The 22,973-nt window shown below is 37.6% G+C and overlaps 4 protein-coding genes across 4 annotated transcripts; 3 read left to right on the plus strand and 1 right to left on the minus strand.

Moving 5' to 3' along the window:
* Positions 1-2,791: 2,791 nt before the first annotated feature.
* LOC104708544 (3beta,22alpha-dihydroxysteroid 3-dehydrogenase-like) lies at positions 2,792-7,195 on the plus strand. The gene is made up of 8 exons (XM_010425141.3): positions 2,792-3,441; positions 3,599-3,748; positions 3,835-4,083; positions 6,127-6,213; positions 6,305-6,383; positions 6,464-6,570; positions 6,677-6,807; positions 6,902-7,195. Exons 1-8 carry the CDS (start codon positions 2,926-2,928, stop codon positions 6,999-7,001), a joined length of 1,419 nt encoding a protein of 472 aa, XP_010423443.1. The 5' UTR covers positions 2,792-2,925; the 3' UTR covers positions 7,002-7,195.
* A 70-nt stretch (positions 7,196-7,265) lies between these two features.
* On the minus strand, positions 7,266-11,853 carry LOC104708545 (nuclear pore complex protein NUP88). The gene is made up of 9 exons (XM_010425142.3): positions 11,403-11,853; positions 10,745-10,896; positions 10,497-10,619; positions 10,090-10,234; positions 9,913-9,974; positions 9,301-9,517; positions 8,135-9,058; positions 7,797-8,046; positions 7,266-7,702 (listed from the first exon to the last, which is right to left on the minus strand). The coding sequence occupies exons 1-9, from the start codon at positions 11,688-11,690 to the stop codon at positions 7,431-7,433; spliced, it is 2,433 nt and encodes an 810-aa protein (XP_010423444.1). The 5' UTR covers positions 11,691-11,853; the 3' UTR covers positions 7,266-7,430.
* Positions 11,854-11,937: 84 nt separating this feature from the next.
* On the plus strand, positions 11,938-14,677 carry LOC104708546 (uncharacterized). Its single transcript, XM_010425143.3, has 7 exons — positions 11,938-12,071; positions 12,790-12,964; positions 13,393-13,475; positions 13,611-13,697; positions 13,788-13,936; positions 14,045-14,176; positions 14,277-14,677. The coding sequence occupies exons 2-7, from the start codon at positions 12,823-12,825 to the stop codon at positions 14,464-14,466; spliced, it is 783 nt and encodes a 260-aa protein (XP_010423445.1). The 5' UTR covers positions 11,938-12,071; positions 12,790-12,822; the 3' UTR covers positions 14,467-14,677.
* A 26-nt stretch (positions 14,678-14,703) lies between these two features.
* On the plus strand, positions 14,704-19,597 carry LOC109124474 (NF-X1-type zinc finger protein NFXL2). The gene is made up of 13 exons (XM_010425144.3): positions 14,704-16,099; positions 16,195-16,308; positions 16,392-16,447; positions 16,591-16,657; positions 17,061-17,153; positions 17,244-17,329; positions 17,433-17,595; positions 17,744-17,911; positions 18,195-18,385; positions 18,544-18,625; positions 18,722-18,928; positions 19,015-19,104; positions 19,206-19,597. Exons 1-13 carry the CDS (start codon positions 14,927-14,929, stop codon positions 19,365-19,367), a joined length of 2,652 nt encoding a protein of 883 aa, XP_010423446.2. The 5' UTR covers positions 14,704-14,926; the 3' UTR covers positions 19,368-19,597.
* Positions 19,598-22,973: the final 3,376 nt, after the last annotated feature.

Here is a 22,973-nt window from a genome sequence, read left to right on the forward strand (position 1 = left end):
GATAATCTATATTCTCATAACCATGTTTGATTTTGGTGAAAACTAATGAGGCTAACATATACAATATATGTTCTAGATTATAACGCTGACTACAGTCATCGAACAGTAGTTTGCAAATTGGACATTCTATCTTACCAAAACAACTTTTGTAAGAAAATTTCCTATATATATATTAATTGAAAAATATTTTCGTCCACTTTTATGAAGAAATCACAAGCCAAAACCAAAATGCAGCCACTAGCAAAGTGGTCTTCCGACATTCATACAGACCCAAGTATTGGTTTCGAGTCTTATTTTGGTATAGGGAGACTTGTTGATAAATATTTTTTTTTCTTAGATTTAATATAACCGTCGTTAGACACCAATGATAATATCATGAGCTTCTTTTAAAATCTTTTTATAATTGTTATTCTAAATCACCCTGATGAATGATATAAACACTAAAAAAATATATTTTAAAGCTACTCTGCATGCTTCTATCATTTTCTTTTTAATGTGATGTTGTGGAGGATGAAATAGTAGCAAACTCCCAAAAAATATTTCGTGCAGATGCAATATTAGCAAAACAATGCGAAACGCAAATCAGTAGAGAAGAACAACTCCAACTCGGCAACTCCTATCATCCACTCTAACTCATGTTAGAGCTTTCTTTGATTCCTTGTCCATCAAAACTCATGACTTTTGTAATCTAGATACAATCAAATCAACAAGACCGAAATCGGACCAACTACATGTTTTAGATGGAGGTGCTCGGTTGTGCAAGATCTACAACCAAACAAAAATATGGGCCAAGATATGATTGAAAAATCAACAAGAATCCAAACAAAATGTAATTATAAAATCAAATTTGTGACACAAATTCTTTTATTTCTTTAAAATAATACTCTTCCCGTCTCTTTTTAGTTGTAGCTATATTACTTGTCGTTTTATATTTACGATGTAAATTTATGAATCAATTTCCAGTTTTTCAGTTGAAATAATATATTAATGAAGGATAAATCAGAAAATTTATTTTTTTGGAGTATTCAGTAAGTTATTTTTTATATAAAAACCCATTTAGTATATTTAGCAGCAAACAAAATTAAATAACCAAAGCAAAATTGGCTAATGCGAATATCAATACTCATGAGATATATTTTGTGATAACAAGAAAGCATTAATTTATTTATTGATGATACATATAAACTAATCAATCAAATCTTTATACATTTACTTGAATTATAAACTGCAAACACAAGAATTCTGATTCAGAAAAGATTTGATAGAAGATGAGAACTATTCAATGTTTAATGCTAATAGATGAAAATGACAATCAGATATAACATCCCACGAAAAAAATCTTGGAAGACACTGATCTGCAAGTATTGAAGCAATGAGATACTGGCGGGATCTCTAATCTCGAATTCACCCTAACAGCATCATGGTCACATATCACATATCACAATATTAGTGACATATTGGAAATAAGCATGAGCAAGAGCACCGGTTGCAGATATTCTCTACACCAAAAAAAACAAAAATACTTTAAATGCCAAGAATATAGCTTTTTGATCAAATTTAGCTTATGTAATTATTATCTTGAACAGATTGAGCACCAAAATCTTGTCCAAGAGATCCAGAACTTTGGGATCAAAAAAGCTATGGAAGAAAGATAATAAAAAAGTCTAGAATAAAGCAATAGAAACACTTAATCGAGATAAAACTTTGACACTCCGGGCCAATTCTTTATGGACTGCCACAAAGTGTGAAGATCTACTTGAGTTGATCAGCCTCGTCCATGCCATCCAAAATGTGAGAGCCGTTCAGCAACTTTACAAAAACTACACCGGCTAACCAGATATCGACTCTGGAGCAATATTTGGCTACACTCATCAAGATCTCCGGAGGCCTGTATCGCAAGATAACTGCTTCTTGTGTAAGGTTCTCGAAGAAGTGTTGCAACCTTTGATATGTCGAGTCTGAAAACTCATCACTAAAAACTCAGATCCTCCATTTTTTATTATTTTATTATTTAAAAGCTATTTAGTATATTTATCGGCAAAAAAAAAATTATATAACAAAAAAAAATTGGAAAATGTGAATGTTAATCTTCATGAGATTTATTTTGCTATAACTTCTAAACTCTTACAGAAGACTTTTTCCGGACGGTTTTTCAAAATTTTATAATTGGTTCAAGTGATTCAAATATATGCGGAATTGACTCATTTACGAGTGAAAATGTATGTCAGACTAAACTAAGAACCAAGCAGATGATCATTGTGTTAAAATTTGGTTCGACTTCTCTCCATAAGTTTCGAGTCATAACTCATAACTTCTCAGTCCAAATACAATAAAATTATATTATGACCGAAATCACAAGTTAAAAACAAAGAAAGCAGCATTTGCATGTGTACGTTCTACAACCAAATACGGAAAACAAACCATATCCATAAAATTTCTGATTCCAAAAACTCAATTTAAGAAAATATTTAACTACCGGAATCAATACATGAATTGCTTTTAGAGCTACCATCCCAAATTAATAATTAATAATTCTACATATTAGAAAATCATTATTTCATTTGCACAAATTTTATTTAGATAATTAAAAACAAATCTAGATTTACCATAGTTAACTACAGAAAATATCTTTGCCAATTAAAATTTTTAAATGGTAGTATTAATTACTAAATCTTACAGATTTAGAAAAACTATTATTAATTTTTTTTCTTTTTAATCTTTACAAGAAAACTAGTACTATTTATTTATAAAAATAATAAATAAAAAGGAATAAAAATATAGAAGAAGAAGAATGCAAAAGAGTATAAATGATGAAAGGTCCTACTTTATTCAGAAACCCCCCCGTGTGCCCACTCTCTCTCCCATTAATACTCTCTCTCTCTCTCTCCCTCATCCTCTCCTTCTTCTCTCATCCATCTTCTCCAAATGGCCTTCACCGCCTTCCTCCTCCTCCTCTCCTCCATCGCCGCCGCTTTCCTCCTCCTCATCCGTCGTACACGTTACCGTCGGATGGGTCTTCCTCCGGGAAGCCTCGGGCTTCCTTTTATAGGAGAGACTCTGCAGCTGATCGGAGCTTACAAAACAGAGAACCCTGAGCCTTTCATCGACGAGAGGGTGGCTCGGTACGGTTCGGTTTTTATGACGCATCTTTTCGGTGAACCGACGGTTTTCTCAACTGACCCGGAGACGAACCGGTTCGTGCTTCAGAACGAAGGGAAGCTTTTCGAGTGTTCGTACCCTGCTTCCATATGTAATCTTTTGGGGAAACACTCTTTGCTTCTTATGAAAGGTTCTTTGCATAAACGTATGCACTCTCTTACCATGAGCTTCGCTAATTCTTCGATCATCAAAGACCATCTCATGCTTGATATCGACCGGTTAGTCCGGTTTAATCTTGATTCTTGGTCTTCTCGTGTTCTCCTCATGGAAGAAGCCAAAAAGGTATATAACCAACAAAATAAAAAACTTGACTACCAAAAAAAACATTAGTTTATTCATCAATGTTATAACCGGACCGAGTTCGTGACTCAGTGAGTCAGAGGACGAGTCACCGCATGCATAGAGAGACGTGTATTTATTTAAATGTGTTATGATGCAGATAACGTTCGAGCTAACGGTGAAGCAGTTGATGAGCTTTGATCCAGGGGAGTGGAGTGAGAGTTTAAGGAAAGAGTATCTTCTTGTCATCGAAGGCTTCTTCTCTCTTCCTCTCCCTCTCTTGTCTACCACTTACCGCAAAGCCATCCAAGTATTATTAGTACTATATATTTCTTCTTAATTTAAATCATCTTTTTAACTATACTATATTCTAATATGTGTGTGTGTTTATTATAGGCGCGGATGAAAGTGGCGGAGGCGTTGACGGTGGTGGTGATGAAGAGGAGGGACGAGGAGGAAGAAGGGACGGAGAGAAAAAAAGATATGCTCGCGGCGTTGCTTGCGGCGGATGATGGCTTTTCCGATGAAGAGATTGTCGATTTCTTGCTGGCTCTACTCGTTGCCGGTTATGAAACAACGTCCACACTCATGACTCTCGCCGTTAAGTTTCTTACCGAGACTCCTCTAGCTCTTGCTCAACTCAAGGTATATATATATATATATAATTCCCTATTTTTAGTAAATAATCTCTCTACTTAATTATACACATGATTCGTATTCATTTTAAAAGAAAAAAAAACCTTTAGAGCGAATCAAAACCACGACACGTATGAATGGAAATTTAGGTGTTATGTGGTTGGTTTGATTGCGAATCATCGAGATTTAGTGTTTTGGAAAATAGAAAAAAAAAAGTTTTAAGATTCGATCTATTCAGTAATTCACTACACTGCATGCAAACCAAATCTTTTAGGACCACCGGCGCATGTTTTATTATGCTGCCTTATTTTGGGTTTAAGGGTATGATGAAAAAGGGTTTGGTCTCTAAACTTAAGAAACTAAATATCTTTTCTTTTATCTTTTTTTGGTAGAATTTTTTTAACCAAAAGTATGAAAAATGGATTAGAACACGTTGATGTGTTGATATCAACTAATTTTTCTTTTTCTTGTGGGACTATATATAGTTCCGAGTTAAGTTTGTATCATTTTCTTACGTAATTTAAGAGATGGGAAGAAGTAGTTGGGGAAAAAGTGAAATAGAAGGTGAAAGAAAAAGAAGGAAATAAGAAAAGGGACAGATACTACAAAATGGGAGCATAATGATATGTGCATGTTGGCCTCTAAACATTTCTCCATCATTCACAATTCACACGGGTGTCTAGATTTTTTTTTGCATTTATAAAATATTAAAAATATATTACTATTATTATCATCATTTTCGGTTTCTTTTATGAGAAAAATGACACAACACACATACACATGACATCAATGAACGGCTTAGGTTTTCTCTACGGTTTGTTGTCTTCTCTCCACATTGAACTACTAGTTTACATATCAAGTTAGCAACAGTACAATCTAGTCGGCTGGTTCTAATATAGACAAAGAAAAAATGACGAAATGATGGCTTATTTTTTTTTGCTTAGAATATAGTCTTCAATCTTGGTTAATTAATGGTTAGGTATCAAGAAAATTAAAATAGGCGACATTAGCCGGGTAAGACGATCTAGTAGTGAGCTATTATTAACTATTTCAAATTATGTATTGCATATATTAAACTTGTTTCAAAAGTTCGGTTGATGTTTTTTTTTTGTCCGTCAACAAATAGTAGATTAGAAAAAATATAGGTGGTGTACTATGTTACATGTCCTTCAATTTACAGTTAGATGTAATATAATTTAGAACCCGTGAGAGGAAAAACTCTAACAAGAACTAATCATTATTTTGATTAGTCTAGATTGAATTTTAGGATTTTCAGTTATTTGAGTACCATAGGGTAGTCATGACAAATCATTTTAATTTTGAAAGAAAGATGTGTAAGTTTTCATCTAGTTTCGATATCTAGATTAAGCAATTATTATTAAAGTGCTTTGAAGGTGAAAACTGAAAAAGTGTAAATAGAAAACAAGAAACAAACAAAAGTTAAAAACAGGCAAAAGGTTTATTAACATGACCGTAAAAGTCAAAGTAGTCATTCTCGAACCTAGACAATATCATCACCTCTGTTTTATACTTTTTAACTCTAATAAGGAAAATGTAAAATTGTTGTTGAAATCAGGAGTTACAGTCTCACAGATTTGACTAGTTTGTCTCCTAAACCGCATGCATAATCACACTTTTACCAAACCTCATCTTCTTCTTCTCTCACTTTTTTTTTGTTTGTTTGCCAACAACTTCTTCATTTTTTTTTATCTTACTTGTCTGAATATACCCCCCAATAAATCTTTCTTTAACATTAAAGATAAAAAGTGTTATCATAAATATGTTTGTGCTAGGTGCAACCGACAAGCCCTCATCCAATTTAATTGGTTCTTTTGTTATTTTATTTTAATAATTTGTTGATGTCACTAGTTTTGTTCTAAGTATGGTACTATATTCATTAGTTTAGTCATTAATTAGTGCGTCGTTGCTTACTCTGAATATAACCAACCGGTCCAAAGACGGTTAGACCGGTTACTTAATTAATTCTTCTTTAAACCTTGTTTATTTATATTGTTGGTTGATTTTGGTATTTTGCTTGGTTGAAAAAAACAGGAAGAGCATGAAAAGATCAGGGCAATGAAGAATGATTCAGATAGTCTTGAATGGAGTGATTACAAGGCAATGCCATTCACACAATGTGTAAGTCTACTTTACTTATAGTTATTAGTATTCTTGTCTTATCCTTTCTAATCATTTCTCATTAGGCTCTTATAAACTTTATTTGATTCAGGTGGTTAACGAGACGCTGCGAGTAGCTAACATCATCGGTGGTGTTTTCAGACGGGCAATGACGGATGTAGAGATCAAAGGTAGAAGAATCATAACTTTTAGAAATGAAAAATCGAAAATGCAAGGAAAGTTCTTACATTCTGATAACTGAAAATATCAGGTTATAAGATTCCGAAAGGGTGGAAGGTTTTCTCATCCTTTAGAGCGGTTCATTTAGACCCGAACCACTTCAAAGATGCTCGCACTTTCAACCCTTGGAGATGGCAGGTTTTGATTTTAAGCCCTGTCGCGTTCTTGAACTTGGTGTTTTTTTTAAGTATCTTTGCATTCTTGATTTATGAGTTATTTGAACGATTGCAATTCTGTGGAACAGAGCAACTCGGTAACTACAAGCCCTTCTAATATGTTTACACCGTTTGGGGGAGGGCCAAGGCTGTGCCCCGGTTACGAGCTGGCTAGGGTTGCACTCTCTGTTTTCCTTCACCGCCTAGTGACCGGCTTCAGGTACATCTTACGTTCAAGATTATAGCTCTTTTGTTTCTATTTCAAAATACTAAATACTGATTTGATTTTGTTTGTATAATTTTTTTTTGAACAGTTGGGTTCCTGCAGAGCAAGACAAGCTGGTTTTCTTTCCAACTACAAGAACGCAGAAACGGTACCCGATCATCGTTAAGCGCCGTGACGCTGCTACTTGAAAGCATAAGAGACCAGCAGATTTTATCTATAGACAAACAGCATTTTTCAGATTTAATTTCTTCTTTTTGCTCTCCTTTTGGGTCTAGCGTTGGACAATAAAAGTTATCATTACACTATCTATAGCCTGTGTATATATGAAAAAAAATAACTTTTGTTTACCTTATTATGCTTTCATAAATCTCTTCTGGTTCAATGATTCCGACATAAGTAGCTTCACCTACTCTTGTTTTACGAGTTCCTAGGATAGTTTGCAGAAATGCCCGTTTACAGAGACAAATCGGTTACGTTAATAAAGTAATACCGTAGCTTGATTAACAGACAAAACTTACAAGGAGAGAGTTAGAAAATCAATGCAGCAACTATACTCAAATTTGAACCGAATCTAGAAAGTCCAGGAAATAACAATTTTCATCCTAGTGTTACAGTGACTACATGATGCTGCTTTCTTGCGACTTCAGCGCCGATTCCACAATCTTGACTTTCTTGGAGTTATCGCTGTTCATCAGGGATAGTTTGGCGAGTGTGGACTGAAGCTGTGACATTTGTGTATCTTGAATTAAGTTTTTCTTTGAATATTGCTTTCTCTGAATACCTGCAACTGCTGTTGCCTTGGGAGACTTTTGAGCTGACTTCTTCACTCTTGCTCTCAGTGTTTCGATGGATGATTGAAGCGCATCCACCTCAACTCCCGCAAATTGATCTGCAATTCAGCATTTAAAACGAAAAGAGAAGATGATGAAATGGGTTGCGCCATAACCCTCGAGGACAAAATGTATGGGGAATATTTCATTTACCGAGCTCCGACTTAAAATCCAGTTCTGCTCTCGTCAGAGGTTTCTTGTGTGTACCAGGGAAGCTACGGAGACGCTGCAAACGCTGCTCAAGAGAATCATGTCTTTGAATTGCTTTGTCAATCCTTTTCTCCAACAAAGATTGGTTTTTCTCAACTTTTGATATTTTCTGATTTGCCTCAGCAAGCCGCTGGTGTTGGTCATCGATTATTCTCTTCAGGTTGGGAGCATGATGCTGCAGCTCAAAGTAGACCTGCCAAAGACACAACGGGATCTCATTAGTTATCATGTAGAAAACACAGTGATGCTTTTGCGTTTGGTTTACATGACCTCTTTCTCACCTTGTGTGCATATTCGATGTAGTTTTCATGAAAAAGCTTGACATAGTCAAGTAGAATTGATCGGCCTTCTACAGAATTGACTGGAGTCGAACGCTGATTAGGTAAAGCATGGGGAGCAATTCTAATTTTGGGACCTGCAAGGAGCTCCTTGCTAATGATGCACGAGGTATCTTGCTCTTTTTTCTCTATTGCGCTTGAAGACACTGTCTTATCTGTACCGACGTGAACTGGAAGCAAGAGATCCCAAGTTTTCGTCTCTGCCACAATGCATTCTCCTGAGGATAAGACCGCAATAATCCATGCATACCCAAACGAATCCGACAGAGGCACAAAACCTAACAGAGGAGATACGGCGGATTCTTCTTGGCATGTACTTAACACAGTGTGAACAGATGGCGTTTTGAGCGCTTCATCTTTTCCAGTGGCCTGACTTGTGAAGGGAAGAGAGTGTAAGACTGTTGAATCAATACCACCGTCGTGGAGGGAGTATATTCGTTCTGGCAAAAGGGAGTCAGCAAACAAGGTAACAAGAGAGCCACCTTCACGCTTTGTGGGAAGAGCCAAATCAACCATTGCAAGTCTTAACAGTGGCGGCGGATGCCCTAACCAAACAGTGTGATCGAGCGGCAGACTTGAAGTTGCAACTGGTAGCTCACCTATGTTTGACTCACAAATCATAGCAACTCCTTGTATTTTGTTGTGGGAGTTCATGCGAAGACGAGATGAGTTACCAGATATCCAAACTGGCTGGATTTCATCAACCAGAGCATCAACCTGTAATTGTCCAGCACTCCAGGCAGTTACCAGAACCGAATCTTTGCTGACAAGATTATATAATAGACTCACTGCCCTGCCTTTACATTCTGTCTCCCGAACAGCGAAATCTTCATCTCCGTCACCACTAGATGCTTTATATAAAGGGCCCTGTACACAAGGAAAACAAGAGATCAGCATTCCAGGCAAGCAGTAGACAAACAAAAAATACTTAGGGAACATGTGGATAGGTGTCATATTTTTCTGTCCCATGTGTATTCCGAATCAAGTTCAGGAAGGTATAAATCTTTGATGAGGACCACTGGCTTATAAACCACAAATCTAGAACTAAAATCTACGAGGAGCACTTCAATAACTCACGTAACAAACCCACAAGAGCAGAGGAATTCTACCTGTAAAGCCAGTGATGCGTCAAGCAAAGCATAAGGATGAGCTTTCACCACCAATATATTTTCACCTCTAGTTCCTTGTTCAGTCAAATCTGGAAATGTACCTTCCAACCATTCAATTGCCAGACTGGAGTTGCTAACTGCTATTGAATTGGGTGACTTAACCCCATACATGTTAGCATCACTGTACATCTCCATTATTGATTCCCATTTGTAAACACTGTTGCAATTTACATTAAGGCAATCACAGTCAACCTCCAGGGCCGTTAAACACGAGACAAAGCAAAGTACTAAAAGTTTGACATGAGGGAGGATAGTCCACGGCAGAATGCATTTGTATACAAGGCGTCAGCATGAAACTATTCCATATATCAAAGAAATTACTGAATTTATTCTTGAAAAACTTCAAATGAGTTAGCAAGCATGGATTTGTGATCTAAAACAGCTTAGTGAGAATCAATCATATCTTGTTCAGAAACTAAGAAACCAATAAGAAAATTGGATGTTGAACTATCTTGGAAACTTAGCATACCAGGTACAACTTAAAGGAATAAGAAACTTATCCAGTTACTGCTAGATAGGAATGGAAAGGAGAAAAACCCATCATCTGCCTACCTTCCAAATGGCACAACCGGGCACAGGATGTAAATTGAACCATCGGTGAATAATATAAAGACCTGCACATTGAAAGATTCAGTCAAGACATAAACATGTAACTCGGCTCTAACAAGACAACTAAACAAAATAGTAGATCTCTCAAACAAGTGAAGCAAAAATTTGTACTGAACTTACAGTAAATCTGTCCCACAGATGATCTCCTCCAAAACTGAAATCAGCAGGATATATTGATGAAGCTGTTCTAGATCTTCCAGGCTCACCAGGCTGCAGATAATATTCTTGCTCTGGTAGCTCGGCATCTGAAGACAGATCGAAAAGCCTACCAAAAAGTGTAGCATGCAAATTACTTTTAGTAAGACAAGAAGATCTTAAAATAGGATTAAGTGGAATGATTTAGACTCCTTAGAATGTGACACTGTAGCAGATGGCAACATAGTATGTTACTGCATGCCAGAAGTTAAAATTCTACTTCTTTGTTACTGAATATATTACATAATTTCTCTCACATCTTTCCAAAATGATATTCATCAATATATTGACATGTACATCCACCTTGATTATCAACCGAAAAAGATTGTTACCTGAATACTGCGTCCGAGGATAGAATTCCTAAATGGGTGTCACTGTCAGGGTGCCACGATGCTTGTAGCAAGTTTATGGCACAGTCACCACTAGTATAGATTTCTGAACCAATAGTAACTACCCTGCATACCACAGATTATAAAGCGATAACGTAAAAGCAGAAGGCCATTAATTTAATCCAGGTAACATCATAATCAAGATAACAAAGAATATCGAAGCATCTTCTTTGGGCAACGTGAACCACTACCTGCAAATGACATTGTCTTCTATCAAAGAAGCGCGTCCAAATAGGTACATCACACATATCCCATCTGAGCCAGCAAGAAGTACAGCCGATCCAGACTTATTGATGGAGATTTTGTTAACAGAAAATGTCAGCTGGAGATCTGGTTGCATCACCTATAAAATCAGTATTATCAAAACTTAGTCAAACACAAAAATTGGCACAACCTTGGACATTCCTTACAGGCTATGTAAAAGTAAAGCAGATCAACCCATCACATTATTTCTTGAACATTTTTCTCTAGCAGCTCCGGCCAATCGAATTTAGAAGATACAACTAAAACAACTCTTTCAAATCCTTAAAACTAGAAGGATAGTCACCAACAGCTATTGGTACCATCTCATTGCAAATACCATAATAAAAAAAAAGACACTATCACACATTGGACTTGATAAATCACTATAATTCATGTATGTAGCAATCGCAGGGGAAAAGTATAGGTTTTGGTACGAAATCGTTTAAGGCTCTTTTTAGTGCATAATCAAACTCTTCTTAAACCTAATTTACCAAAGTCAGTACAATGTCAGCAACAATCACACTAAAGAACCGTTTACATTTCAATTAATCATCTTCTAAATACTTCTCTGAATTAACGGAAAAAACAGAAAAAGAAGAAAAAGACCTTGGAGGAGACTGCGGCGAGGACGGAGGATGGTTCGGGTTCACCCAAGCGCAGCGATAATCGATGTAGAAGATATCTTCTAGAATCCCAGTAATATAGTCGTGAGTCTCCATCCCAAGCCATGAAATTTCTCGGAAACCGCTGCGACGCCGCGAGTTCATCTTGGGAGGAAGGAAGAGAAGCGAAAACCGGGTGGCTCTGGAGAGGAACCCACCGAACCGGCTCTTTAGGCGTCGGAGATCGCCGTGAATCTGGCGTATCCTCTGGCTCCTGGAAGTTAAATCTCATACTCTCTCTTTCACTCAGTGTTATCTGTGTTCGTCGGCCGGAGATGCAGAAGAGCGGGAATAGAAGAGAACGGAGTTGGAGCAAACCAGAAGATGCAATGAAACAGCAGATACAGCTGATACGACGTCGGATGATTTATCATGGGCTTTTTATCGACCCATTTAATTTCTTTGAGATAAATTGTGCTGTTTTAAGATGATTTAACATGGGCTTTTTCTCGGCCCATTTAATTTCTTTGGGATAAATTGTGCTGTTTTTAAGAGACAGTAACTTACTTTAAAATAATATAAAAATTGAATCTGAACCCTAAATCATCGTCGCCGTGTTCTTCTCCGCTTCCACCGTCGTTGCATCTATCTTCCGCCTCCTCTCCCATCATCGGTGTGTCTCTTAGTTAATTATAGATCTATGGCTTTCATAGCTCTCAGTTTCTCGATACTCATTTTCTGGGATTTTTTTTTGGGAATCGGTTTGTAATTTTGACATCTGGTTGAAGCAGCGGGACAATGTAGGGGTTTAGCATTTCTCTTTCCGTAAATTTGGATGATCTTGTATGGGTCTACGGGTTGGATTGGTCTTGGTAAAACTGGTTTCAAATCGGGATAAACCATTTGTTCACAAGATGTGAAAATGATGATTATGGTCATTGTGCTGCGCATGTAGTAAAGTTCAAGACTGAATAAGATAATGTGCGAACCCAGGACTGGTATAATTGTTTGTAAAAGATTAGGAAGTTCCGATTTCCTTTTTCTTTTTCCAGGAAGCAGTTTTAAACTCATAGACTTGTTGTATTTGTTGGAGAACACACTTTTCTAGTTCACTTTTGTTGATTTCTTATAGGTCCAAGGTTTGTCTTGTCGAGTAGATTTGGCTGTTCGCTTTCTGAGGCTTGTTCGTGAACTAAATTGATGTTTTAGTCTATTGACATAGACATCTTATGATCTTAGCTTTCCTATGCTCTTATATTTACCTGTGTGAGATGTTCTGATTTGATTTAAGATATATTCTCTGCTTCCTATGTATTTGCGCAATACTAGTGGTTATAATTATGTCTTAGAGAAATGAATTACAACTCTGGAATCTGGATACATGTTAACAGCTTGGCAGAAGAAGTGAAACTTAAGAGAACGATATGGAGAACTTGGAAGATCTGAAAATTCTGGCGGAGCAGTGGTCGCATCAAGGAATTGAATATCTGCAGAAGATACCACCAAGTCAGCTGTATGCCGCGATTGGTGTTCTGTTTTTTACAACCATCTTGCTCTTCTTATCCAGTATGTATTAGTCTCACATCACACACCACTTCATCGTTTCTTATTCTTTCCTAAGCTATATTTATGTAAGATCTCATCTTCCCCTGGTGGTATATCGTTTGCCATTGATAAGGACATATATATCCTGTTCTTCTAAATGTCTTCAATAGTTTTTCATCAGCCTGTTATTGTTTACATTTGAAGAGGTTACTGTTCTCATGAGACCATTGTAGACTTTTGATTAAGCCAGAGTATCAGCTAGTTTCTGATTAAGCCAGAGTATCAGCTAGTTTCTGATTAAGCCAGAGTATCAGCTAGTTTCTGATTAAGCCAGAGTATCAGCTAGTTTCTGATTAAGCCAGAGTATCAGCTCGTTCGGTGTTAGATGGTTTGTGTATTAGAATAAAAACTATTATTGCTAAACTTGTTGTTCTTGATGGGGTATGCAGTTCGCTTGGTCACACGTACCAAATCTAACACTGTACTCCTTTCTGGGCTGACTGGAAGTGGAAAGACTGTCCTCTTTTACCAAGTGAGTGTTTTGGCTATTGTTTATGACTTTCCTCCAGATGTAGTTTGTTTTTGTAACCGAGTCACTATTGTCCGAGCAGTGAGTGACTAGGTAATTGTTGGGGAGTTATAACATGATAATTGTTTTGATTGGCAGCTACGGGATGGATCGTCCCATCAGGGCACTGTAACATCAATGGAACCGAATGAAGGCACTTTTGTTCTTCACTCTGAAAACACTAAGGTAAAGATTCTTACTTTGCCCTATCTTAAACAACATGTGCTGTTGATTGTGATGGACGGACTAACACATTACCATTGCTCTATGTGACAGAAAGGAAAAATCAAGCCTGTTCATCTTGTTGATGTTCCTGGGCACTCTCGGCTTCGACCAAAGCTAGAAGAATTCTTGCCTCAAGCAGCTGCCATTGTGTTTGTAGTGGATGCCTTGGAGTTCCTCCCAAACTGTCGTGCAGCTTCAGAGTAATTTCAAAACCCTCTCTCTCTCCCACACATGCACACACATAAGAGTTGTATTTTGCATCTCAATCTTGAAAACTGAGGCATTGCAATGGTTTGTTACGGTGATAGGTACCTATATGACATTTTGACAAATGCGAATGTTGTCAAGAACAAGATTCCAGTCCTCCTTTGCTGTAACAAGACCGATAAACTCACTGCACACACGAAGGAGTTCATCCGGAAGCAAATGGAGAAAGAAATGTGAGATTCTCAGTTTTCTTGACAATTATCTTATACATAAGCCAATCTTCCTGCATAGAAGCTAATCATCATGATCACTGGTTAATGAGTTTTTTTGCAGTGAGAAACTGAGGGCATCAAGGAGTGCAGTCTCTACAGCTGATATAGCCAATGACTTCACCATTGGAATCGAGGGACAAGTGTTCTCCTTCTCGCATTGCTGCAACAAAGTCACAGTCGCTGAATCATCTGGACTCACTGGAGAAACTGCCGAGATCCAAGACTTCATTCGAGAATACATCAAACCCTGAGCCCAAATATGCATTCATAGATTGAAGCTTGCCACAATGTTCTTATGCTTTGGTCTGTGACTCTGATTTGAGTTTCTGTATATGACTTCTTGTCAGAAATCTTTGGGTTATATTAGGGTGTTTAAAAACTGAGTAGCTTGTATTTTCGAGTTAGATAATTCGTTTTTCAACCAGAGATTGATCTTAAGGAAACGTTAAATGACTTTGTTAATTTTGTTTGCCAAAAGAGAGTTGGTTAACTTAATAATAGTATAAATATTCCGCAGATACGTGCTTTTTGCTTATCTGTTTCTTTCTACGACTTATCATATAAAAGCTTGAAATTGTCCTTACTGAACCGGTTAAATCCCAATTGAACCGGAGATTTGGGTCATTACACGTTCACGAGAATATCACGTGACTTCTTCTGCCCCCAAATTTCTCAACGTTGTCCTTAAGGAGGAGGAGATGAAGAAGACGGATGCTTGATATGGCCGGAACCGCCACTACCGAGTTCCGGTGGAAACCACCTCCACAGCCTCCGCCACAACAGCAAACCATATCCGATTCAGATTCAGACTCCGGATCCGATTCAGAAAACCACCAACACCGTCACAATGATCTATCAAACTCCATCTTCAAAGCTTACCTCGATTGCCATTCATCTTCGTCTCCCTCTTCAGTCGATCTCGCTAAGATCCAATCGTTTCTCGCATCGTCTTCCTCTGGAGCTGTTTCGTGTCTCATCTGTCTTGAACGCATCAAACGAACCGATCCTACATGGTCCTGCACTTCCTCATGCTTCGCTGTATTTCACCTTTTCTGCATCCAGTCATGGGCTCGTCAGTGCTTAGATCTACAAGCTGCACGTGCAGTCACGCGACCTTCTTCAAGTCCGACAGAACCGGAGGCGGTCTGGAACTGTCCGAAATGCAGATCGTCGTATCAGAAATCGAAGATTCCAAGGCGGTACCTTTGTTACTGCGGCAAGGAGGAGGATCCTCCGGCGGATAATCCATGGATCTTGCCTCATTCTTGCGGTGAGGTTTGTGAACGGCCGTTGAGTAGTAATTGTGGTCACTGCTGTTTGCTATTGTGTCACCCTGGACCTTGTGCTTCTTGCCCCAAGCTCGTGAAGGCTAAATGCTTTTGTGGAGGTGTTGAAGATGTTCGTAGATGTGGGCACAAGAATTTCTCTTGCGGCGACGTTTGTGAGAGAGTCTTGGATTGTAATGTCCATCAGTGTAGAGAGATTTGTCATGATGGGGAGTGTCCACCGTGCAGGGAGCGCGCGGTTTACAAGTGTTGCTGTGGTAAGGTGAAGGAAGAGAAAGATTGCTGCGAGAGAGTGTTTAGGTGTGAGGCTTCTTGTGAGAATATGCTTAACTGTGGCAAACATGTATGCGAGAGAGGCTGTCACTCGGGGGAATGCGGATTGTGTCCATATCAGGGAAAGAGGAGTTGTCCCTGTGGCAAGAGATTTTACCAAGGCTTGTCTTGTGATGTTGTGGCGCCTTTATGTGGCGGCACTTGTGATAAAGTTCTTGGTTGTGGTTACCATAGGTGTCCAGAGAGGTGCCACCGCGGTTCGTGCCTTGAGACTTGCAGGATTGTGGTTACTAAGTCTTGCAGATGCGGAGGAACGAAAAAACAGGTGAAAGAGAGCTTTTTTTTTTAATATACTTCATGATGATTTGCAGTCTGTTCAAAATGTTGATGGGAAGATTTTGGGAACTGAATTTAGAGTAGGTTCCTTGCCATCAAGAGTTGGCGTGTGAGAGGAAATGCCAGAGAGTGAGAGATTGTGCACGTCATGCATGTAGACGCCGTTGTTGTGATGGTGAATGTCCACCATGCTCAGAGGTATGCTGTGTCATTCATTCTTGTGTCAAGTCTAGTGTCATTGTTCGTACTTGGCTTCTAATTTGTTGGTTCGAAATTTTCAGATTTGTGGAAAAAGACTCCGTTGCAGGAATCACAAATGCCAGTCCCCTTGTCACCAGTATGTTCTGTAGTAGCTTTTCCTTGAGTTTCTTTGTCCATCTGGTGTCAAATTTGGAACTATTTGACTGATTAAACTTTTTGTATTGTAAGATATCAACTCATACGCATGGAATGACATTATCTGTTGTGTGTTCATTGCAGAGGTCCATGTGCTCCTTGTCCAATAATGGTAACAATATCTTGTGCTTGTGGTGAGACGCATTTTGAGGTGAGAATTAGGATTTGAAAGTGAATATGGCTTTATTACAATCAAGTCGTGATATACTCTTGTTACGTTGTTATGGTGGATCTATAGAAAAGTCTTAATTTTGGGTAGAGTCAACTGGTGGAAGCAGGAGATGTTACTGACATCTAAAAAGCGAGAATATAAGCTTAAACTTACTGAAATTTCTTCATAAAAATGATCTTGAGGCCTTGCTTGGTCGACAACCATATCTGATGACTTCCTGCCTATTGTCGTAGATATTTTCTTTGCTCTTTTTCTTGTCCATAGGCTTTTAGACTTTTTCTTGTTTGATACATCTAATAGATTATGTATCCTTTGATAGCAAATCTGTTACTGTATGTTAAACCTGTATTAACGACGCAGTTGATTGTTTAATGTTGTTCAGGTACCCTGTGGCACTGAAACAAATCAGAAACCTCCTCGATGCCGTAAATTATGTCACATAACCCAATTGTGCAGGCATGGGCAAAACCAAAAGGTAGAACAAGAATTAGAATAAGGCTTATTTTACTTTTGTGACTGATTTCATCTGTGAGTTTCACGAAATTTGTGTCATGTTTTTTTGCAGCCTCATAAATGCCACTATGGTGCTTGTCCTCCATGTCGACTCCTTTGTGATGAAGAATACCCATGTGGGCACAAGTGCAAACTAAGGTTTCTCATACTGTTGTCATTTTAATCCATTTTTTTCTTTCCTACTCTCCGATCATTTCCCTTCTTATAAACATTGGTTTGTGTGTTGCTTCTTATGACATAGGTGTCATGGACCTAGACCTCCACCTAACCGTGAATTTATGATTAAACCAACTAAAAAGATGTTGAATATTCAGGCTGAATCTACACCGGGTTCTCCCTGCCCTCGTTGTCCAGAGCTTGTCTGGAGGCCCTGTGTAGGCCACCATCTGGCAGCAGAGAAAATGGTGAGTCGCAATTCTCTTTTATATTAATTATTTCAGATGCATGTCCAATATCTAACATGTTAATTGTCATTTTGTGGACTTTGGGATTTTCTATTTATTGTTTTTTTCCTAAATTGGATCTGTTTTTTTTTTCTTTTCATTGGCTTAGATGGTTTGCTCTGACAAAACTCAATTTGCATGCGATAATTTATGTGGAAACCCTCTTCCATGTGGGAATCATTACTGTTCGTTTACCTGTCATCCCCTGGAAATAAAAAGTTCATCATTGGATAAAAGAAGTGAGACCTGTGAAAAGTGTGATCTCCGCTGTCAAAAGGTACTTCAGTTATGTTTTATATATCACCACTCACTTTATCATCTTTTCTTATGCTGCAGACTTTGATTACACTGGTAACCAGTTTTCACTATAGCTTGAAGCTTTTATAGTTTTATTTATTAAATGTTATTGGTTTCAAAGTATGAGTTGCAACTTATGTTTCTAATAGCTTCCGAAAAGAAAAACATGTTTATTTCTGATGAAGCTGTTAAAAGCTCTCTGTGAGTCTGCGGTGTCAAATAGTTAGAGGAAAGACTTACTTATCTTTCATACTAATGTACAGGAGAGAACACCACGATGCCAACATCCTTGTCCTCGACGATGCCATCCTGGAGACTGTCCACCTTGCAAAACTCTGGTGAAGAGGTCATGTCACTGTGGTACGATGGTGCATGCATTCGAGTGTATTTACTATAATACACTGTCTGAGAAGGACCAAACGAAAGCCCGCTCATGCCGTGGTCCTTGTCACAGGTAATCATCTAACACGCTGGAGCTACATTAGTGCGTTTCACTTAATTGGAACAGCTGATGGTTTCCTTGTGGTTGTTCGATTGTTCCCAAATCCCAACTTTTACTGCATAAAAATATTAGTAAACCACAGTTTTGAAAAGAGCATATTGCTGTTGCAGAAAATTGCCAAACTGTACGCATCTGTGTCCGGAGATATGTCATCCTGGGCAGTGTCCATTGCCAGAAAAATGCGGGAAAAAGGTAATATTTCCTAGACTCCATGCTGCAACTGCGTAATAAAGATGTTTCTCTGTTACAAGTGGGATCTTAACTTTTCTCGATTTTTTATGGATCAAGGTGGTTGCTCGTTGCAAGTGCCTAACATTGAAGAAGGAATGGTTATGCCAAGATGTTCAAGCAGCCCATAGGGCCACAGGTTCTGATCCTAAAGAAGTACCGAAGAACCAGTTCGGTGTCGGCCTCCTCCCTTGCGATTCCAACTGTAAGAGCAAACTACAGATGGCTGAATCGGTGTTACAACAGCGCAATGTCAAAGTGATTGAGGTAAACAGAAACAAGAAAAATCTCTCAGAATTAATCTCACTCTTAAAGCAACTATGAGAATACTTCCTTCTAATTAAACATCTTAGGAGAAGGAGGAGCCGAGCGGGAAAAATGCATCAAAGCGAAGGAAAAAGCGTGAACGGGGTCAGGACATTAAGGAGACCACAAGGCTGCAGGTAATTTCTGTCTTTAAGAAGATAAATCCAAGAAGACGCATGTCTCATATCCCTTATTTGCTTCTCCTTAAGACACCATCTGGTTGGTTTCTTCTCTGCAGAAACTTGCTGTCGCCACAAAGAGGATACTGATGGTCGTGATGTTAATGGCTATGCTAGCCGCTGTTACATATTATGGTTATAAGGGAATCTTGTGGCTTTCTGATTGGATGAATGAACTCGAAGAACAAAGACAAAAGTCTAGAAGATACCCCCGAATCTAGTTCGTTCGAGAATTCTTCCTTCTCAAGCTTTTGACCTGAGACTCCGCAGTTACAACACATTTAGCTTTTACAAATTTGATATTTCTTTTCGGTTTAGTCGATGATAGTCACCCGAGAATATATATTTCAAAGGAAAATCGAGAAAGATCATCACTTTGTTTGTTTTATTGATTTGGTGAATCTCTTTTTAGTTGTTTGATATTTCAAGACAGCAAAACAGCTTCGAAAAACTGTTGTACTTGTTCTTCTTTTTCATGATTTAGTATTATTACAAAAGTTAAAAAAAAAAAAAAAAAAAAAAAAAGCCATCAACATAAGCATAATGCAAGAAGTCGCAGATAACAGAACGAAGTCTCGTAACTTATATTGCTCTTACTCACAGAACTTCACCGTATCATAAAAAGCACGCATGATACTTTTCTTATCACCAAACCTTGAACAGTCTCGAGCAGAAGACTTGAAACAAACCATTCCTACCAATGCTGCGACATCTATCACCGTTGCTAACGACTGCTTGTATGGCGGGATCATCTTCAGGCCACTCAACCTCTTCCCATTCCTCATCACCCAAGTCCATATCAGAAACTGGAGCCGCGGTGGAGGAAGAAGAAGCGGGACACTGTTCCTTGGTGGGAGGGTTAAATTCGTGGTAACATCCCCCGGATGATATGCCCATACGCGAAGAGGGTCTGACATGGTCTCTACCCTTCTTATACGTTAGAGCTATATCTTCTTCTTCCTCCTCCTCGTCGCTGGCGAATCTGATGATAAACTTTCTCTTCGAGGCAGAGGCCGGGAGTTTTGTACGTTTCAACGAGTCCAGAGAAGAAGACGGTTTCGCTTCTTTTCCGTCGATTTCATTGCCACCGCAGTGGCGGAACCAGAAAATTTATTTACTAGGGTCATAATTTTCTTTTAAAAAAAAAATACATAAATTTAACTTATTTTTTTTAGACTCCCCATAGTGTTAATGTATTATAAAAAAAACTACGATAGTGTATAAAAAAAACAAATTAGATATTAAATATTTAGGTTAATTTATAGGAATGAGCTTAACAATATAAATATATCTACAAAGAGTGTTATTGGGCTTAATATTGTTCATTCCTCGATCTAGAGAATTAGTGCTTTTACGAAAATACTAGGTATCGACGTACGTACGTATGTGTACTTATATATATATATATGTCGTGGTAAAAAAAGTAATAGCATTGGGCCTAATCCTTAAGGACATGGATCGATTTTGCAAAAACTCATTTTATACCAATATTTTAAAATTTTGATTTTCTTAAAATTTAGGGAAACTAATTTGTTGTAGTCATATTTTGATGTTGATGTTGACATTCTTTACATTAATTTTTCTCAAAAACCAAAAACCATTTTTTTGAGATTTTCAATTAGAACTAATGACAAAATCTAAAACTAAAAACTGATTTAAAAATTAGCATTTATTCATGGCCTTGGTCTTTGATTTTATGGAATATAACTTGGATGAGTTTGCCAACTGAGGGAATTTAATACCTTATGTGATTAAGGTATTGACATAGCCTTTAATAAACTTCTGACTTTTGAACCTCTTTTTCACAGGATTACATGAAACAGCTTTTCGTTGCTTTGGAGCATTGTGATGCTAATGATGTTCTTCACGGCGATATCAAAGGTGCAAATATACTTTTTTTGCGAGGATGGGACTTTAGAGGTTGCTGATTTCGGGAGTTCACGTTTTGTCGAAGAGGACGTTGATCTTAATGAAAATTTTGATTTGAATTTGGAAGTATTTTCAAAAGTAACATGTTAGGTGTTTTTCAAAAGAAAATACCTTAGTTTACATAATTTTTCAAAAAATATCACTTTTACAATTTACAATATAGTTATAATTAGGTGTTTTTCAAAAGAAAATACCTTAGTTACATAATTTTTCAAAAAATATCACTTTTACAATTTAAAATATAGTTATAAAAGTTTTATAATTTTAATGAAGAATTTTTTATAGGGTATGTGTAAAATGGTATTCATAAACATTTTAAAAATGTCACTTTTAAAAGACATGTTAAAGTAATATGTTTGAAAGACTTTTTTTTTTTGACAGTTTTGAAAAACTTTATTCTTTTATGCAGAACAATGCTTTATTTATTTATTTATTTATTTATTTTCCTTGATATTGTGAGAATTGCAGTTAGACTCAATTAATGAAGCACTGAATTTTACAAGAGACAAAGAGCAGGGGCAATTGGCGGTTTATTTTTTGGCAAATTTTATTGATCACGTAAAGAACCGGCCCGGTTCAGTAGTATACGGACTTATGAAGGGCCGACGGTCTATTTCCCCATGAGAACTATTGTATCGAGTCAGATAGAGCCCAAACTTTGATCTCTATCTATATATCTCCGAAAAAAAAGTTCGAAGGCTAATTCTCCCCGAATCAAAAATTCAAAACATGTATCTCCCCGAATTAATAGTTCGAGATCTATTAACCCACAAACCCGAGTTACGTTGGTTTCTTGTTTGTTATACCGACAATTATAGAACATAAACCAAAGAAAACAAGATTTTGACCCAATTCTAACTTAAACCCAATTAAAACCTAATCAATTGATGAACATATTGGTACATCACCAGAGCTGTACTTCTGAACCCATGAGCCAGAGTTAGTCTTCTTCTTAGTCACAAGCTTCGACCCAATTGACCAAACAACATGTTTAGTACTCTCCTGAGATGTAGACGAGGATCTGGTAGGGGTGAGCTTGAGAGACAGCAACCGAGCGATAATCAAACGAATCGATGGTAAGTGAGGAAGAGCGAATTTGAGAGAGATTGATACACAGAGTTTTAAACCCTATTTTCCTACTGCAAGTGCACAGCAAAGAAATAGTACTTAGGGGTCAAATCCCACGAAGACCAAGTTTTACTCTATGGTTCTATTGGTTCAATTTCAAGCTAAGACAATTCAAAGTTGGGTTTGTTTGGTAACAGTAACGCGATTAAAACGGTATAAAAAGGCAATAAGCAAAACACTAGATAAGGGGTAATTCTCGGGAATTTCAGAGATAGCAACTAAACAACTATTCAGGGCATAGATTAAGTACCAGTCTAGAACTCAAACATAAATATAAACTGATCCACTGTCGTGGTATCAATAACTCTATCTGATCGATTCTGTGCGGAAACGCGGAGCACGTGCTCAGACATCCGGAGCACATGTTCGGCGGTCCATAAACCCTAAACTGTCGTTTGAGCCCAGAATCGCAGACAAGCATTAAAGAACAGGAATGATAAGTTCACAAATCACCTACACATCAACTTTCGCAGGTCTAGGATAATTTGCCCACTAATGTCTTTTCTAGCAACCTATTACACTTTTGATGAATAGATAAACCTAGAATCATAGATTGGGTGATCAAATCAACCTAAGCATTAAGTCTAACAATAGTGAAGACAATCGATTATATAAAGCCCTATTTGTGTTCTGTTGCTAACCCATGAAACCCCTTTTGAAACCCCTAATCTAGCAAAGAAAACTACTCAGACATAGAGAAATGAATCATAGCAAAAGATGAGAAATTCAATGACATAAAAATAAAAAGGGTTCAGAGAATGCTTCTAAGG

The sequence above is a fragment of the Camelina sativa genome, chromosome 8, assembly GCF_030686135.1.
Source record: "Camelina sativa cultivar CO46 ecotype springtype chromosome 8, ASM3068613v1".
Taxonomy (NCBI): Eukaryota; Viridiplantae; Streptophyta; class Magnoliopsida; order Brassicales; family Brassicaceae; genus Camelina; species Camelina sativa.